Source organism: Styela clava, chromosome 6 (assembly GCF_964204865.1).
Source record: "Styela clava chromosome 6, kaStyClav1.hap1.2, whole genome shotgun sequence".
NCBI lineage: Eukaryota > Metazoa > Chordata > Ascidiacea > Stolidobranchia > Styelidae > Styela > Styela clava.
The window spans coordinates 21,910,643-21,930,110 of NC_135255.1; the positions used below are offsets into that span (position 1 = coordinate 21,910,643).

Sequence of the window (19,468 nt, forward strand, 5' to 3'; positions counted from 1 at the left end):
ATGATAGATTAGAATAGTCTTCCCAAGCTATATCATGTATCATAAAAGCGGAAATGGGGCCAATCTCCTGACCTCGAGTCCTCTGAGCAAAATAAATCTGTAATTACGGTACATTAATTATTGCGACCGAGGAAAATGCCATTCCATTTTTTCCAGTCGCAACAATTATATTGTTTAAAGTCTCTGGAATGGCATTTTCTCAAAATCTTTATAACTATAAAACACAGATAGCCTATTATAATAATAAGTATAAGTATTTTTTGCAATAAGTAAGGATTGCTATCTATAAGCCACTTCGTCTTAAAACAAAATAATGGATTCAACTGGTTCATTGAAGGTCAACAAAATTTGGCTATACTACTATTTGTCACAATATAAGTATAATTTTATTTCGACTCCATTTAATAGGCAATAAAATGATTAATAAAAACAAACGTATGAACATACTCTGCTAATACTCCGCATTATCTTAGAGTCAGTCGCATAAGCTGATAACGGTATTCCAACCGAACTGCCATCGCCCAACATACTGATCGAATAACAACATAACTGCATTCATTACTCAGTTTCAAATGCAGCATAGCGCAGTATTGCAAAAATCTCAACATTTGCAACAGTCTGATTCTGACCTTTCACTCCAACTCCCTGTGTGAGGTGCCAAGTCGAGTAACTTTGAATTGGCAAATAAAGACGCTGATTTCAACTGATATGCAAGGATGGAAAGTTATGTTAATAAAAATAAGTAAGAAACATGAGTAGAAAATTCAAAATCATTCAGATCCAACATGTATAAACCTAATAATTGGAATGAAACGTCATTGCAGTTTATTCTGTATTAAATCTGGCATCATTGCGTCTACTTACCCGCATATTCATGACGTCATAGCTCATAGAATTGTTATAAAATCACGATCTTTATGATGTAATAATTACATCTCAAAGTAGTTGCTTATTTGTGCGAGCATGTTCCGCGTTAATTCGGGCATTAAGTCAGTTTCTAGGCAAAGATCAAGCCTTTTCTGTGTGAGAGAAAGTTCAGTATAAAGAAATGGATATACTGTACCGTGTTTCCCCGAAAACAAGACTGGGTCTTATTTTAATTTTCTTTCGAAAAATAACACCAGGAATTATTTTCGGGGAATGTCTTAAATTTTAATTTATCAAAAACAAAATTACAGTGGAGAATTACGAGATTTTCGAATAAACAAAAAATGAAAACCGATATCCATTTACTTATAAATAACATGTTTTTATTCAAAATAACTGCAAAACATAGATTATGAAATCATTTTATAAGTGTAGGCGAGATTTCCTACTATCGACTAGTTCGAAAAAAAATTCGCGTTATTGACTGGGTCTTATTTTAAGGGGATGGCTTATATTAAAATCAGTTTGAAAAATCAGGCTAGGTCTTATTTTCAGGGAAACACGGTAGATGTAGTATTGTGCACTTTCTGTGGAATCTTCAAATGGCAAAGGCTCGCGGTATATCGGATTACTATGCATTGGACTGTTTATTTTCAACAAGGCTGCTAAATGCCGGATACGCTGATACACATAGCCGCAAGTCAGTGTAAGATCGAACTTTTGATATTGAATATTATTTGTAGAGAAGCGCTTTCGTCCGGATCCGGATAAGATTTTTCTAATTTAGTTAGGAATAGTAAACACGATACGAAAACAGAATCAAATAAAGAAGCGAACAACATGGGCAAACTTTCAACAATTAATTCACGAAAAGTTATTACCATAGTATCCGAATTCTTTAAATACGCAGTGTGAAACGGCGTTTAGCCTGACAAACACGTTCCTGCTTTTGAGGTATACTTTGCCGTGATGTTTGCTTCACCTAAATGGATAGGATATGATTTACATATTTGACGGAAGTTGATAATACGGCTTTAAGCGAACCACGACCTCTCGCCCGGTTACCAGCAGTTCATGTCGGGTATGGGATTAATTAGCCAGTTATTTGTTTCCGGAAGCTTGGACGTGATGGTAGAGGATGTCGTAACCGATCAACCAGTTACCAGAACCACCGTATAGCGGCGAGTAATCCAGCAATCCTTTCGCACATTCTGTAACTAACCCCGTGTAGGTTGCGAACCCACTCATCCACGATGCGCCACACCGCCGAGCCAAGATATGTCATGAATGAGACTCATGTTTGAGTCCAGACCAAACCGCTAACCTTCGCGACTTGCGAATATTTTTGGAAAGAGGAATGCTTAATTCCAGAGGCGTAGCTTAGGGCGGGCAATGGGGTACATATGCCCCCGGGCGCCAAAATGGGGCTTGCAAAAATTTCACAACAATTGTAACAAAACGGTCACAAGCAAGATCGCACCGGCGCAGACATCTAGTCTTAGTACATGGCAAACTGCACACTTGGTCAGACGACAGACTACCTACGTCGACTGCCGACGTCATCAGGTACATAGCTTGCGCACGATCAGATTTCCATGGTAATTACATGGCCAAAAAAGCTGTCCGGGAAACAAAGCAAAATTCGATGTGGTAACGTTAGGCAACAAAATGCACCGGGTTAATTACGTGGTTCTGTATCGTTAAGTTCTTGCCTGCGCACTTCGATGTAAGTTGATATTAGTTCTGTGCTGAAGACAAATGGCAACGGAATTTGGTTGAATGATGTTAATACATGTTTTGAGTAATACGTGGTTTTGTATTTCGTGGTTGTCAGAGAACCGTAATGTGCGGCAGAGTTACAAAAATTATTTTATAGTGTGCTGAAAGACCCCAATGCCGTTTTCGACAATTCGTCGAGATTGCACAGATTTTGCAAATTTTTACGACACGGACATCAATGGCCACGAACTTTTCACCGAAATTGGAGATTGCAAAATGCTGCTCAGTAACAGAACTGAAGGTCAACCAGAAACTCTTTTTGCTCTTCTCGGTTTTATTGTGTCTTTCGGAGACGACGTTTTACCCAATCTGCAAATTTCTCTACAAATTTTGTTAAAAATACCAGTTTCAATTGCAAGCTGTAAACGGTCTTTCAGCGAATTGAAACTTATTTTGTCGTATTCGCGTAATAATAATAAAATATATAAAATCAAATATAAAATTGAATTTACATAAATAATTTGTTTTTACATATACAAGTAAATGTAATAAAAAATATGATTAAACGTGGAGGTCGGGGCGCCAATTTTATAGTTTGCCCCGGGCGCAAAATATTCTGGCTACGCCTCTGCTTAATTCGACGGTCAACGCTCATTCCAGGCTGAAGGAAAATTGGCAGCTCACGTCGTTTACTCAAACCTCAGAACGTTCCTAATATACGAATATCTTGGTATGAATATTTTGTTTCCATATTCTTATTCAATTTAAGCATTCTATTTTTAGCTTTTTTTTTTCACGTTGTGTTAGACCTCATCCTGGGTGTCGCTGCTCGATAACCAGTACTGTTTTTTTTGGCCTCTCCCTCCACCCTGAAATGCTATTCTTCTTTTATTCTACTCCGTATATGTACCTTACGTATTTTCAGCATTGGTGGAAGGATAAATTACTGATTACTTTAGGTACGTTTGGTTCCGCGGAGCTTCCCTTTTCCCGTGAAATGCGTGTTCAATACATGAAATGTCAATCATTACGTTCGGGTCGGCCTTCTCTATCGCTCACTTTTTTAAAATGAGGCGTTTCGGCCATGTTTTGGCCACGAGAGACCGTGGTCTGCAAAAAAAAAAAACAGAAGTTGCCTCATCAACACGACACATACTGTACTAAACTCTTGCAATGCGAATTCAATGAACTCCTAAACAATATACGAAATTTCGGGCTCGGGCCTGCAAATCCAGGTAATTAGTCGGGCTCGGGTCAGGTTTAATTCCCACGGGCCTGGGTCAGGCCTGGCTGGAATTCTTGGGCCGATCTTACCTCTACTCTCGAGTGAAACAGCGATTTTTCCGGGTCTACACGTGTCGTTTGCAGAGATGTAAGAAAACACGAGCCATGGGTGGACAGTATACCAACAGACGCCCTGATATTGCCCCGTGCTTGGCTATTTGATAGTGACGTAAGGCTTTATTATGTACTGCGCAAATATCGACGGAGATCGCTTTGTGCCGCTGTACTACTGTATGTTCAATTTTATTCTTTTAAATTTTGCATTCTTCTTTTTCCGGATGGGAACTTTACCATGACTACGGCGCTTTAGGGTGCAAAGTAGTTTGAGCGAATATGCTAAAAACGTGAATACCATATATATAATTTATTTTTGTCTTTTGTTGACATAATCGCTAACTCAGTTTAGAGTATTTCAACTTAAGAATCGGGTGTAATCGCGGAAATAAGCTTTGGTTACTGGAGCGGGTGTAACCGTGGAGTTGTTGTAACGCGCTGATAGACGACTAACGCTTTGTTTTACTCAGTGATTGCCGGTAAGAGTTCGGCTGACCGGATGAATACATTTTTTTCTAGATATTCAACGTTCGTAGAGCAGTAAATTAGTAATATATTTTACAAAACTGTGTTAGAACAATTCATATATACATAGTTTCACATTAGAGATGTATAAAAAATAATAATAAGCGCTACATAACAATCCAATAATGTATATCAGCATAGCATATGAATAGCACCAATAGTAAGACAGATCACTGAATGATTTGTGAAATAAATATCATCGATAATAGGTAAGATAATAGGTCAGAAACCAAGTTTCCCATCAAATTGAGAAAAAGATCAAGTTTTCCATTGGAGACTTTCTCATTACAATAAGCAACTTTTTTCGTTAAATTCCTCCCATTGCAAATTTGGAAACTGTCTACCCCTCCCTTGTCATAAATATTACTTTTTTGAAAGCTAGTTATTTATGCACAAGTCGCACTCTGGCGTTTGTACAATTTAAGTTGTTTACAATATGCTCATGAATGAGTAGTATAGTAATAAAACTGAAGAAAATTAGTAATACCGTACTACAGCAAATTCAAGTTCCTCCCTGAGAACGACAAAAACCCACCCTGGGGAAGAAATCCTCCCCGGTAAAAAAATGTTCACCTAGTGCACTGGTTCTCAACCCACTGCTGGGCCCCAGAAAGATTTTAAGGTGGGCCACAGAATGCTAGTTTTGTTTATGTCACAATAGTTAATTTTGATTGTAGCAGCAATCAATGACGATGCTGTTTCTACTACTAAGTGGTAATTTTCATTCTAATTATTAAAGTGAAAATGTCCATTTTGATTTTCTTATACTTTTCTCATTGCAATAAAAAGTTAGTGGGCCACAAGAATTTTTTGGCAACAAAAAACAAAAAATGGGCCATGAAAGAAAAAAGGTTGAGAACCACTGGCCTAGTGGGTGTTAAAGATTTGGATATATCGGCATTGTGGGTTAAATACCTCTGATTCAACCCCCACCTTTTTCAGGGTTGCCAAATCGGATAGATTTCCTTCCAAAAATAGTGACTGCTTCTACAGAGCCTTGTTAAGAGTGAAAATTCTTCATAAAAACCAAATTGAATTTTCTAATATGAGTCAATGTTATCAGTGGCAAGAGTTAGACTTGAATGATATCAGATAAAATGTAAGCAGAGCATGGAACTACATATGATTGAAGCAGCAAGTATGATTAAAAAATGCATAATAGTAAAGAAAATTGCTTATACTAAAATAGAAAGATAGATATAAAATTGGACTATACACTACTGCAAGTGAAATTGGAATAATAATAACAATATGTCACTTATTGTCCATATTTGTCAACTGTAGTCACAACAAGTGGTATATTATTGTGAATTTCCGCCACCCCTGCATATATCAGAATGATGCGAAGATATGGAAAGGTGAGATGAAATGCATATTAGTGTGTGCAATATTGAAGTAATATTTGTTTTGATTAAAACTTTGGATTGGATTTGACAGGCAATGGAAAATAGAAATTGCTAAAATGTTCATGCCAAAAAGTGTAAAATGGCTAGTTATAACAAAATGGAATGAGAAGAGAAAAATCAAAAACACATTATATCAACTCACCTTATTATAATAGTTAAATTGATTATGATTGAAAATGTTCAATAGAAAACAGAATTCTATCTCGTAACCAGGCCAGTAAAGTCAACAAAAAGTTACAAAAGAACTTCAAAATACAATAATTTTAAGCCTGACAAAAGGTTGAAAAATTCAATTTTCAAAAGATAGGTTTCCTGCTGAAAAGTTTCACTTTGGATAATTTCAGTCAATATTATGACTTTCACTTATACAAGTGATATTATGGCTCTGGATCTGAAAGTCAAAAGATAATCAGCGCGACCAGTAAAAATATATCAATACATGTATACATTATAGGTCAATACGACAGCTCTGCCTTTAACAGCGAATATTTTTCTCATTTCTATTCGAGAAACAGAGAATTGTGTTGAACACAAATGACTTAATATTTTCAAACATGTTCGCTATTTAAAAGTTACTGCTTGTCCATACGCTTGCTCAGAACAAGTGTAAAATTACAAAATTATCAATTTGGTTCAATTCTTTTCAAGTTTCATTGTATTAAATAAAAATTCATCTCAAAAGCAGATAATTTGATGCACAGAAATGATCTGATCAAGTTGCAAGTAGACCTCGCTCGATTGATGAATGCTGAGTGTTTTGGCCAAAGTAGACTTGCTGGGATCAAAATAGTGACGATTTTGTTGGCTAATACCCTGAACTAAAGAACAAGAAACTTTGAAACACACATGGAATGTTGGCCAAAATATACAAAAATATTGTTTTGAAATTTTTTATTTATATTACCAGTATTCCCAAACAGACTCAACAACAGTGTTGAGTATTTGAAAAATATTGTTTTGGACATTTAATATCTCAAGTCAAATCTGATTTTAACTGCAGATCATTAACGGCCAGAAAAAGAGTGAAGAGATATATTTTTCCTGCAATGTAATGGGTGGCCGGGAGACTTATAAATAATACAAATTCGAATGTTTCCGCAAAAAGATAAAACAGCATTGAAGATGTAAGCATATAAACATAAAAAATATATACACAGACAACCATGACATACTTGATAAATCATAATTATATAGGGACCGCTAAAATATAGTTCACAAAAATGCAGTGGAAAAACTAATGGAGGCTATTATGGTGGGATTTCTGGTTGGTTACAGCTCCCCCTGCCAATCAAATTCATGATACATCCGAACATAGATCAGGTTTCGGTAACCGGGCTGATAGCAGAGTGCTCAACTAGCCTTCTCGGCAGGAAAGCCTTGACTCAAAGCATCATTTTTTTCAATGAATATAAAAATGCTCTTTTACTTTTGCAAAGTCTTCAAACATCTTTATCCAGAATGATAACGTAATTGAAATGGAACTGAATAACAGTGGTAGAATAAAATATATAGAAACGGGTCAAATATGCAAACAAAGTATTTTTGACTCCCAAATCAGCATAACAACAATACCTGAGTCTGGAAATCAATCTACGAATAGATTCAAATATAAGCAAAAGTTTGAGTCTAATAAATTTAGCGAAATTATTGTGGATAATTTTTAAATATGAAAGGCACGTGTTTCCTCACCCACAAACGAAAAATAATAATAAAATGAAAAACAGAAATGAGCACATGTTTGCTCACCTATAAAGGAATGAATATTAGGAGCTTGATAAAAACATTCATTCTCTCTTACAGATTTGTAAACTCTGATCGACCGAATCTTCTCATCCTTACTCAAAAGATTAACAACAAAACAACTATTAGTATACTGAAAAATACTGAAAAAAGCAACTGGAACTTGTGATTAGGATGAAATTAGCCAGAAGTAGAAGGATGAACTAATTTAAATGTTTGTCATACAGTAGATGAAATACAAATAAATATATACATATATGCATAATTATCATGTAGTTGATTAATAATAAAAGGATAAAACAGATCAAAAACGATGGAAAATTGAGAAAAGATAAATTGTTGGTTTTGAAAATTCTGACCAATTAGCATAATAGAAAAGTATTGACAAATACAATTCTTGATCATTCCCAAATTAACAGAATAAAGTTTGATTTAAACACGCAAGGACGAGTCTGACTGATATTGCAGTTCATTGAACTTTATAATATTTTGTAAGTGGCCTGATAAAATGCTTGATATTGACACTATAAAATCAATGAAGGGGTTCTAATATTAAATTGTCCACGTAGTGTTCAAGGTCGATTGTTGATTATGTACTTTTAAGTATTTAATTCCGCAGACTTTCAATTCCTACACAAGTTTTACAAGATAGCTACAGGTAGTTCACATAGGTTTAGATGGATGGATGGATGTTCAGGCAATTTAGGGTCTGTTCCGGTAATGACAGGAACTTATTTTTTACCGCTGTACCCCCAAAGTTTGCTGTTCTATCTTGAAAATTGCCTTGAGATATATAAAATGTCCTTTAAAGATATCTGAGTCAATCTGACTGATATTGCAGTTCACCGAACTTTATAATATTTATAAGTGGCTTGATAATGACACTACAAAATCAATGAAAAAGTTTTAATATTGTATTGTCCGGATAGTGTTGAACGTCCATTGTTGATCATCTATTGTTATTATTTAATTCCTGCTGCCTTTAATTTCGCTATCAATGCATCCCAAAGTTTACGCTTATGGTGATCATCAGGATATCCATTGCTGAAAAAGATTACATGAGAGAAAGATTGCATGAGAGATAATGGTAGTTGCATATGAGTCTGATTTTAATTAACTGTAAAAAATAAGATGTTCGATGAAAGAACACTGAAAGTCACAAATATTTGACTCCTTAGTACTAAGAACCGCTTAACTTAGCAATGCCTGTGTGAGTGAGATTCGAGTGTAAGGTTTAGATGTGTAGAAAGAATGTCAAGTCAACTTCACTCGTCGGTAGAGGCGAATGGCTAAACAGGTAATTTTTTCAGGTATTCGATTTCATTGATACTGTACTAAAATATGAAACATCAAAATCACTAACTAAGCCCAACAACTTATCCATGGTGCAAGGGAAGGCTTCGCCAAACATTGAACAGTTTTGGAACCGAGTAATGCCCCAAAGTCGTATTGTCTGCTTGAACAGAGTACTGATCAAACCGAATTTGTAAAACCACCAAATAAAATATATACTCATGATGCGCGATGGCATAATGGTTGAAGCGTTAAACTTAATTGGGTTGGCATCGCAAACTGCACATCTTTGGTTCAAATCCAATGGCCATCACCCTACCCAAAATATTGAGTAGGCAATGCCGAACCAAAAAATAAACTAGTTCTGCCAAATATTATTAGCTCTTTAAATATTGCTACATATCAGTGGAAGCTTAAACAGGGCTTTGTTCACAGCAAAATGTTTGGATAAGCGTCGTATATATAAAAACTCAAAGATCTAGTTTATAATAGAATTTTAAGAATAAGCAGTGTAAGTGTAACTATAATTTATATGTTGGATGCCCAATGAAACATCGACAACAGAGAAGCAGAAAATTTAGTCGTTACTGGAATACGGATCAAATAGTTACACAGTTGGGCAACCATAATTCCAATGACAGATGTGACAACAGAGAAACCTAGTAAACAACAGCTGGTCGTTGAACCTGGTTACAGTCACGCTGCAGACAATTCGAGCCTGAATACCATAATGGTTGATTCTGATTGTCACTAAGAAATTACCCTCAGTCACATACACCCTAACATTTTGCAACAGCATGACAAATCATGGTCAATATTTATCAGGAATAGAAAGAAACACGTCTCCTGGCCATCCCTCGCCCATCAACTGAAATCTAATGGATGCGATGATTTCTTATATATAGCCTTGTTCAGAGTGAAAGGTGTATAATGGATGCGCATAAACAAATTCAGATGTTGCTTGAAATCGAGAGAGGAAAGTTGAGAACGTTGTACTTGATTTTACCTAGAACGAGGCATTATATCTGTGGTTGAGTGGTTACAAATGTTACAAGCTGGATGGAAGTTTATGGGATCCATATCGTCTACAGGGGTGGTGACTCCTCTACGGCCCATCCAATTGGGCCACATTGGGCCCATCAGGAAAAATACAATTATCTTACCAAAATTTTCAATTTTTACAAAATTGCCAATATTCGAATCAAAAAAAAAATCGCGGTCTGCCACCAAATTTTTTTCTTACGATAAGCATGTATATCAAAATAAAGCAAAATACAAAGCTACAGAAAAGGATACTCCTGTAGTATGTATACCAGGTTAGGGTTAGGACAAAATTCTGTTCAGATTTTTCACATTATAGTTCTATTATGAGTTCGGGGACTGTCTGTGTTAGCCAAGTGAATAGTCCCTTTGCACAACTTGATGGGCCGTGGTCCATAGCCTGATGGGCCGAGGCCCAATTCGATGGGCCGTGGCCCCGGCCCATGGGCCGTATAGGAGTCACCACTTCCACTCCATATCGTAACCCAAAGATGCCTATCTTTGATTTATAAATAAGAGTTTGAAAAACAGTGTTTGACAAAAAACATGACTTTTTGTGTGCAAGTTCATTTTTCTAACTTTGCATAGAAGGTCAGTTTGGAAAATAATTCTGGTGTTCGCCATCTTGTTGCACATACTACGGAGCAGCGCCAATTTTATTTTTGTAATTCACATTTTAAAACTCAAGTTTTGTTGGAACTAAATTTTTAATACATCTGTACTTGATATAACTTAGTTGAGGCCCCAGTCAATCCTTATCACAATTGTGCATATTTTAGAATATTTAATCAGAAAACTTACTTATCTGGACCTCCAAGTTTGTTAGTTTTATGAGGAATTTCATCATTCCATATTATCTCTCCTCTGCTACTTCCAATTATCTGAATCTTGAAGAGCAATCCTGCTTTGAATGCTTTCTCTAGCAAGGGTATGGATGTGTGATCGAAGAAGAGATGCCTAGGTAGATATTCAGTGAATTCCTTTGCCTCATATGAAACACTCTGCAAAATAAACATAATAAATTATTCAACTTCTATCTCTGATAATTTATTAAAACTGATATAAACACCAGATGCTCCAGAAGTATGCGCACCAAGATGTCGCACAACCTGAATCCTAACCGGTACACACATACTATGTTCAGGTTGTGCGCCATCTTGGTGAGCATACTTCTGGAGGTCCAAAAGCTTTAAACTAAAATTTCTGCAACTCAGAATCGTTTCGAATAAATTTAACGATTCGTCAGAAGCAGACATTTGCAAAAGCATTTTTTAGGTGATTTTAGTTGGAATGTTTTCTAATACTCGCTCTGAACAAGGCACAAAACAAGCAGGCACTGATAAGTAAATACCTTAATTGAACGATTGGAAGCTTTCTCACTAAACATTGACTATCAAAACACTTGATTTCTAGGTCAGGAGGAGGGCACACATTTGAACCAAAGATGTTTTACATGTGCAAACAAGTAAAATATCCTCAGGAAACATATAATCAGTGGCACCTTGTTCAGAGTTGCCTTCACATAACATTTATTAAAAAAAAGTTTCAATTTTTCAAAAAAGAAATCGAACATAATATATCTATGATTGGGAGCAGAGTTAGAATATGATGACACTAACATATTACTAATACACAAAAAATCCACTGATATGTAAGAGGTTATTTATAAAAAAACCAAAGGACCAACATTTTTTCAGGCAGAGCATTGCTTGCCAATTTATATACATCGTTGGTGAGATCGTCGATCTGGGATTTGAAGATTAATGTGAAGAAAAGTAACCAAACTGTGTTGGCATCACATGTTAAAAATCCTAGATTCAAGCACATTACTCAGTGCATAATGAAATAGGTAGGAGTGTAAGATAAATTAGGTGGCAATGCAACCAGACAGATTTCAGTTCTACAATAAATAGTAGTGCCTTGCGTATCAGTGGCTGCTCATACATAGCCTTGTTTGAAACAAAAGACATGACAAACGTTTCATAGAAAAATTTCATATGGTAAGTTTGTCATTTTAGGCGTTTGAAATCTTATAGTCGGACAAAACTATCAGACTTAAGATAAATTATGATGAATATTGCCAAAATGAAATACCTAATTTACTATTTCATATAAATTCTTAAATAATATTTTTTTCCAATATTAAATATATTTTAAATTGGGCCATGTCCAACAAGAGTCCTTCAAAATCAGTGTGCAATTAGAGATGTACCGATACCACTTTTGTCGCTGATACCGATCCGATACCAGCTAAAAATGTCGATACCGATACTATGTAATTATTACTTAATTAGGTGTGCTGTGTAGGGCAGACGGGTTAAAACAATGGTCATTGAGCGTTGTTCATAGTACACATTATTTCAGATCGAAAAAAAAAAGATATAGCACATAATATGAAATTAATGTTTGGTGTTTGCTTTAACTGATTAAGATAATTGTACAGTAACGCTGGTAAAATCGATGTTCAATTAGAAAACTCATAAGCCGGGATGTCCAATTCGAATTTAATTTTGATATCGCGACCTTCGAATATCGTTATTCGTGTTTAAAAGAATATCGAATGTCACCCACACATTCTAGCGCCGCCGTCCTACGTTCAAATTAAAAGCATTTTACAAATATTTTATTTCGTGGCTAATCGTAATTGTCGACGCAATAAGTCAAAGCCAACATGAAGGAATATCAATCAGCACAGAGAAAAAGAAGGCCTACCTATAACCGCCGAGAATGTTTTTTTACTTTATAATATTTACAATTGCTATCATATATTTTGAGACAGTCTAGGGCAGGGGTCGGCAACCCCTGGTACGCGTGCCATTTGTGGCACGCGAGAGGATTTCTCATGGCACGGCTTTTTCAACTCTGACTTTTTAACAAGCGCGTAATCGCTGAGACTGTTTCATGAGGAAATGGAAATTTCGATTTTGAACCCCCCCTTTCAAATATACTGACTGCGTGCCTGGCTGGTTTTTATTATTTCACTGTGAGCAGCTACATGTAGCCCTAACAAAAACGATGAAATAAGGGCAATCCCGTAGTATGTGCACCGAGATGGCGGACACCGGAACGTCATTTTAAGTTCTATTACGAGTTTGGGGACTAGCCACATGACTCCCGCAGCCGTAGTATTTGTACCTGGAATTATGGCCTAACCCTAACCTGGTACACACACTACATTCCAGTGTCCGCCATCTTGGTGCGCATACTAGAGGAGTCCCAAAACAAATTTTATCTTTGATAGTATTGTCGCTACAAAACTAATAGCGAGTGGCGTTCATACATATTACTTGAGTCGTGCAAAGACAGGTGGATGTAAAAATGCCGTATGCCGAAATTTTTCGTAAGCTAGTTTCCATGCACGGTATCCAATAAATTAAATTTGCTTATTCGAATAAGGTAGTTGGCTATGCAAACCATACACATAAAAAGGTTTGGCACGCAAAGATGCTCAATATTCATAAACTGGCACGCTGAGTTTAAAAGGTTGCCGACCCCTGGCTAGGCGGTCATGTCAATATATCTACAAAGTAATTGTGTAATTAAACAAAATTAAAATTAATACCTGCGTAGAGGGATAATTGTGTCGGAATTTAGTTTATCGATGTCGACGGACTAAATTAGTTTATCGATGTCCACGGACTAAATGACACTCGTACTTGACGACAAACAGTCAGAATTTATACCCGTGCTAAAAGTTCATGTGCCGTTAATAGGGCTTTCCAAGCGAACCGAATATTCGAAATCGAATCGCAAATTATTCGAAGCGTTTTTCGGCCAATTTACAAATCGCTAAAATTTGGTACATACTGCGCCTCACGGCCCCCTTTGCGCCGTGTGTGTTTTTCACCAGGCCAGCAAAAACATGTTTCTATCGCTTTCTTTGCTGTAAAAAGGTCTCTCCTATTGCCCGGTGACATGTAATTATCCATTCCATGCATGGTCATAAATTAAAAGTTATCGGTAACAATGATTTGTAAATGACGTTTTTTGAGAGAACACAAGGAGAAAAAGGCGAGTTTTGTATCAGCCAAAAATACCAGTTCTATAAATAGAATCGATTTGTAGCTGTTGAGTCAGTAATCATAGGAACATGGTACAGGACTGAAACACGTTTTGGAGGTCGAATATCGTTTTCCAATAGAATTTGTAATTTCTTCTAATGCAGGGGTGGGCAACATACGGCTCGCGTCCGGCCCGCGACGAGATTTTGACCGGCCCGCTGACTGTATCCAACCACACTCTGTGATGTGGTCCAGTCCGACTCATCATTCCTGGAAGTTGCCGATTAATCTACTCTCACCGCACTGTCAAAGCGAGCTGGTGAAATAAACAATTGTCTTAGTGAACAAACAATGGACCTTTCCCCGACCTTTGACCCCCGAAAAGTTCTTCCTATACTTTATCATTGCAAAATTTTCGGGGGTGGTTTCGCGAGTTGGCGCCTGTTAAATGGGGTATGTGTTTCAAACCATCATTATGATATATCGCATACAACAATCTGTTTTTCAAAAGTACCGATAAAGAATCTTAGCCAAGTCTGTCACAGCTATTTCTACACTGATTTTTTTATTACTGCAATTAAATTAAAACTCATAAGAAGACAGAGTGATCATTGAATTATCTGATATATATCTAAATTTCCGAAACACAACTGGAAACTGACGAATAAAGTTCAAAAACGAGGTAATGTTTACGACCACGCCTGAAAATCTGTCTGAGGGAGAAAAGTGTCTGAGCGGATGCGAAAAGAGGGCATTGTTAGGTAACTTTTGCACCTTGCTGATTGGCCAATGTCACGAAGTAAACAAGGAAGTCGATTCTTGAGGAAAGGTCCATTGCACACTTGTTAAACAACAAAGCAGAGAGCGTTGTAAACATTCCTCACTACTGGTATATTTAGATTCTAAATATAAATAGATTTTATATTAGGTTTTATTAACTATGGAATATCCCAAGAAACGTAAGGTTGACAGAGTGTCAAGCATTTAACAAAGATTGGATACCGAAGTATTTTTTATAAAGGTTGGCAACAAAGCAGTATGTTTGCAGTGTGATCAAAGTGTTGCGGTATTAAAAGAGTACAACATTAGTCGTCATTATGTAACGAAACATGGAAACTATGGAAATAATTTATCAGCAGTAGAACGGCAAACTAGAGCAACAGAACTGGACAGAAAACTTACTAGGCAGCAGAATGTTTTCAAACGCGATTTATAATTTTCTTTCTTCCATTAGCGAATAAATATGTGATTAAGATATTGAATACTATTCATGTAATAATCCGGCCCGCCGAGGACTTCATTTTCCCACATCTGGCCCGCCGACTAAAGCACTTGCCCACCCCTGTTCTAATGGCAATACTTTGTTTCATCCATTTATTACTAAGACAAATAATTGCACTCTTGTGAGTTGATGGCTGTTGTACAGCGACAATATCGTCATCAAATATTAATGTCATCAAACTAGCTTTGAATTTGTGAGTTCCTGAAATGCAATTTTGAATTTTTTGGGCAACAGTTATATCTATATTAATAGTTGTTTATCATTTTACTGAAAATTACACAAAAAATATTGAGTTATTAATACTAATGGTAATAGGACTAAAATAGCAACTACGGGCATTAAAAGAGTCTGTGCAATTTCCAACTCTTAAATCTTGATAGTTTTCGAAACCCTAATTTTTTGACCAGTTCAAGGAGGCTTGTGATTTCCTTTTATAACTCTGGAAACATAGTTATGCAAAATATTTGCAATAATTAGATATAACTGCACATACGTCATCACAATACTGAAGAAGAGTTTTTATTGTACATTAGAGACAAATTTAGGATTTCGCAATAATATTCGATTATTCGGTTTGATTCGAGAAAAATATTCATTTTGACTAGAATCAAAAAATTATTCGATTTTGGACAGCCCTAGCCGTTAATAAGGACCCCAATTCCACTGTATGATTTAAAACTGGGCGCCTAGTTGCTTTTTGTTATGTGCTGTGTTGATATATTTCATCATAATTACTATGTAATATTAAAAATGTCAATATAAAAATTTGACAGCGAAAATAGCCGAATTAGTTGAGCTAGTTTGGCTTTGGCTGATAAAAATGGTAGCTAAAAACATGTGAATCCTATTCTCTCGCGGGGGTGGGGACATGTATGGCTCATAGCTCACAATCTCTCCAGACAAAAAATAAGTTAAAAAGTAGTATTCCAACTTATCTTTTAAAACATTCTGGACCATATAAAAAAGGTAAATATATCGGGAATATCGGCCTTAATTTAACCGATACTATTACATGGCCATTGGCCGATACCAAAAAAAAGCCGATATTGCCGATACCGATACATTGGTACATCTATATGTACAATTACAATCCTAAATAATATTTTTTTCCAATATTAAATATATTTTAAATTGAGCCAATGTCCAACAAGAGTCAGTGAAAATCACTGTACAATTACATATGTGGAAATTTAATTCAGTAATGCAGAATAACTGATATGAACACAGCTTGGATTGATTTTTGCAAATTGCAATGTCAGATTTTAACGAAAGTCATACGATTTTCTTTGATAATCAAATGCTTTAAAAGACAAATTTTGAAATGAAAACCTCAAATCAAGAATTTGCTCTATGTAATATAAACAATCGTGTATATATATTTATTTATTTTGGACATCAGCACTGGTAGAGGTAAATTCTGCAAGGGGCCATTAAACCAACATATAAAACTGCTTTCTGGAAACATCGAAAAAAAAAATTCTAGAACATCTAAGCACTGAGGTGTTGTGATGGCCTTGTGGGTATAGCATTGGACTTAGCTATGTTGGATCATAATTCGAAGATCCCAAGTTCAAGTCCCATGCCTACTGCCTTATCCAGGATGTAATAACTTGAGTAGGCAATTCCGAAATGAAAAAATGACATTCCATCCAAAAATAATAGCTTATTATGCATTAGTGGTTGCTTGTGCCCTGTTTAAAGTGAACAATATAATAACAAAAGTGTAATTAGAATTCAATTGCTATTTGGGGGCAGAAAAACTGTATTTGGAAGATTTAATGTTAAACATAGAATCAATGTAAATTAATACAACAAGAATCTTGGTTCCAGTAAATACATAATTTAATATTCAACCAACTGAATTCATTACATGACTCACATTCAGACTTCCAGCAGGGAATGAGTAGGTGATGACATAAGCGCCACACCATTCATATCCTGGCAGTGATTCATCCAACCTTTCCACTGTCATTCTTACACCAGGTTGTTGGTTGATGGTTCTTAGACCAGATGAAGTAGCTTGACTTGAAGACTGAGATTCTGGAAATTGAAAAATTATTTTAGTGAAAAGGATTAGGCAGGATTCAAGTTATACATATTGTGATACTGATCCCAAGTTGGATATTATATTTTTACTAATGCTTTTGGATTTAAGCAGTATTGAATTTTTTTATATGACACTCAAATACACCTTCGCTCTTACCTCTGTTATAGACACTCCCTGGGCAAGCCGGGAGTCGAGTGAAAATTCAGTAAATAAATCTGCTCAATGGTCTTGAACCAAGTTTAAACCACGCACCAAAAAGTGGGAGCTGGTGAGGTGTCGGGTGTGGGATTTTTTTTCAACCTCGTTATTTTTAAATCATAAATACTGAAAACTCGAGCCGAGTGGAAGTCACCCATTTTCCTAATTATGGTAAATATTGAACCAGTATTTATGTTTTCCATGAAATATCACAAAGTTCAGAATTATGAAACAATAAGCCAGATATAAACAATCAATAGTGATTTAATGCTCAGTGCTCACTTTAGTTATCTACGTTAGGGCTTAAATAGTGCATGATTGCCACCAGGTAAACACATATTGATAATAAATGAAGCACAACCGGTGTTAGCAAAACGATGTAATTTGCTGATGTTTCGAATTTCTATACAGAAAAACTTCATCAGGGCATGATATGGAAAGGACACAGGTGCCTTATATATATCCACTTGTGTCCTTTCCATATCATGCCCTGATGAAGTTTTCTGTACAGAAATTCGAAACGTCGGCAAATTACATCGTTTTGCTAACACCGGTTGTGCTTCATTTATTATCAATGCGTCAGGGCTTCCCAAACGTTTGAGCTCGCGGCCCCTTTTAATATATTAAAATTTTCCAAGACCCTTGCCCCACAGTCCACACTAATAATGATAAACAGTTTGAAATATGCATTTTTAATATTTTATTGACACAACTAATTCTCAACTTTTAGTAGGCCTACTCAATAACAAAAACAAGCAAATATTTACTCAGATTAATGTTACTCAATTAGTTATTCAGTGTAATGGGTGCGAATGCTTTTGCTACATAGCAAGTCCAGTCTTGGCTCAATGTTTGTTTATGTAGACCTAAATGATGAATTACGATGTCTGGCCACCGACGGCATGGTCCTTATCCGGAATTGTTACTCACTCTTATTGAACAAATTTAGCATAAAACGGCAGTCAATCGACTTTATGTACCATTTTATAATATGTAATGACCAGTTAACCAAACGTACAAGGAACACCCCCAATATCTCTTTAAAAAGCTTATTTTCGCGTCTTCCTACTAAAACGCGCCCAAGTGACGTAGGCGAAACCGTTCGACCCTACGCGTGTAAGAAGAGAGAAATTTCAAAAATTTTTTGAGAGAACGTTTCACACTCTTATCGCTTCGATGAACACGTGTTACAAAGAAACGAAATTCCAAGCGCTCTTCTGAAAGAGAGTTACGTCACCTTTGAAGAAAAACCAGACTCAGCTTCACAAGCGAAGCGAAACGCGAAATAATCAATGATATGTGAGAGCATGTCCACGATAGTTGTCTGGAATCTTTGTTTGTTTATTATGTGCGCGAAATTGTTTCCCGCTCGTTCAAATGACTTATTTTTGAAGTAATGGCAAATACTTTCGTGTATCTCTAAGCTTTGAAATACCTACACAAATAAAATTCACTTAGTAGTAAAATAAAAAATTTACAAAAAAACAAAATGTTGACAGATCAAGCACGGATCATAGTTGGATGCTCAAAATGATTTAGTTAGTGCGGAATACTTCACAAAACATGAACATAAACGTAAAATAGTCCGAAAATAACTATTATGACCAAGGATGGTAGTACGAATATATATGTTATACGGAACAAAAGAGTTAATATATTAAAATTTTCCAAGACCCTTGCCCCACAGCCCACAGTCCACACTAATAATGATAAACAGTTTGAAATATGCATTTTTAATATTTTATTGACACAACTAATTCTCAACTTTTAGTAGGCCTACTCAATAACAAAAACAAGCAAATATTTACTCAGATTAATGTTACTCAATTAGTTATTCAGTGTAATGGGTGCGAATGCTTTTGCTACATAGCAAGTCCAGTCTTGGCTCAATGTTTGTTTATGTAGACCCAAATGATGAATTACGATGTCTGGCCACCGACGGCATGGTCCTTATCCGGAATTGTTACTCACTCTTATTGAACAAATTTAGCATAAAACGGCAGTTTGTGCG

At 36.0% G+C, this 19,468-nt stretch overlaps 1 protein-coding gene across 4 annotated transcripts in view; it reads right to left on the reverse strand.

The window, feature by feature from the left end:
* The window catches only part of LOC120333287 (uncharacterized), a 40,679-nt gene that overhangs the window by 10,652 nt on the left and 10,559 nt on the right, over positions 1-19,468 (reverse strand). The window contains exons 9-11 of one of the 4 annotated variants that reach the window (XM_078113417.1): positions 17,092-17,252; positions 10,731-10,930; positions 4,464-8,639 (exon numbers count right to left, since the gene is read on the reverse strand). The exons of 1 other annotated variant lie outside the window; for it this stretch is intronic. In XM_078113417.1, coding sequence (XP_077969543.1) covers positions 8,558-8,639; positions 10,731-10,930; positions 17,092-17,252 — 443 coding nt within the window. In that variant the 3' untranslated portion in view covers positions 4,464-8,557. Of the gene's footprint in view, positions 1-4,463; positions 8,640-10,730; positions 10,931-17,091; positions 17,253-19,468 lie in introns of those variants that run through there. 2 more of the 4 variants (XM_078113418.1, XM_078113420.1) reach the window with 2 other exon arrangements.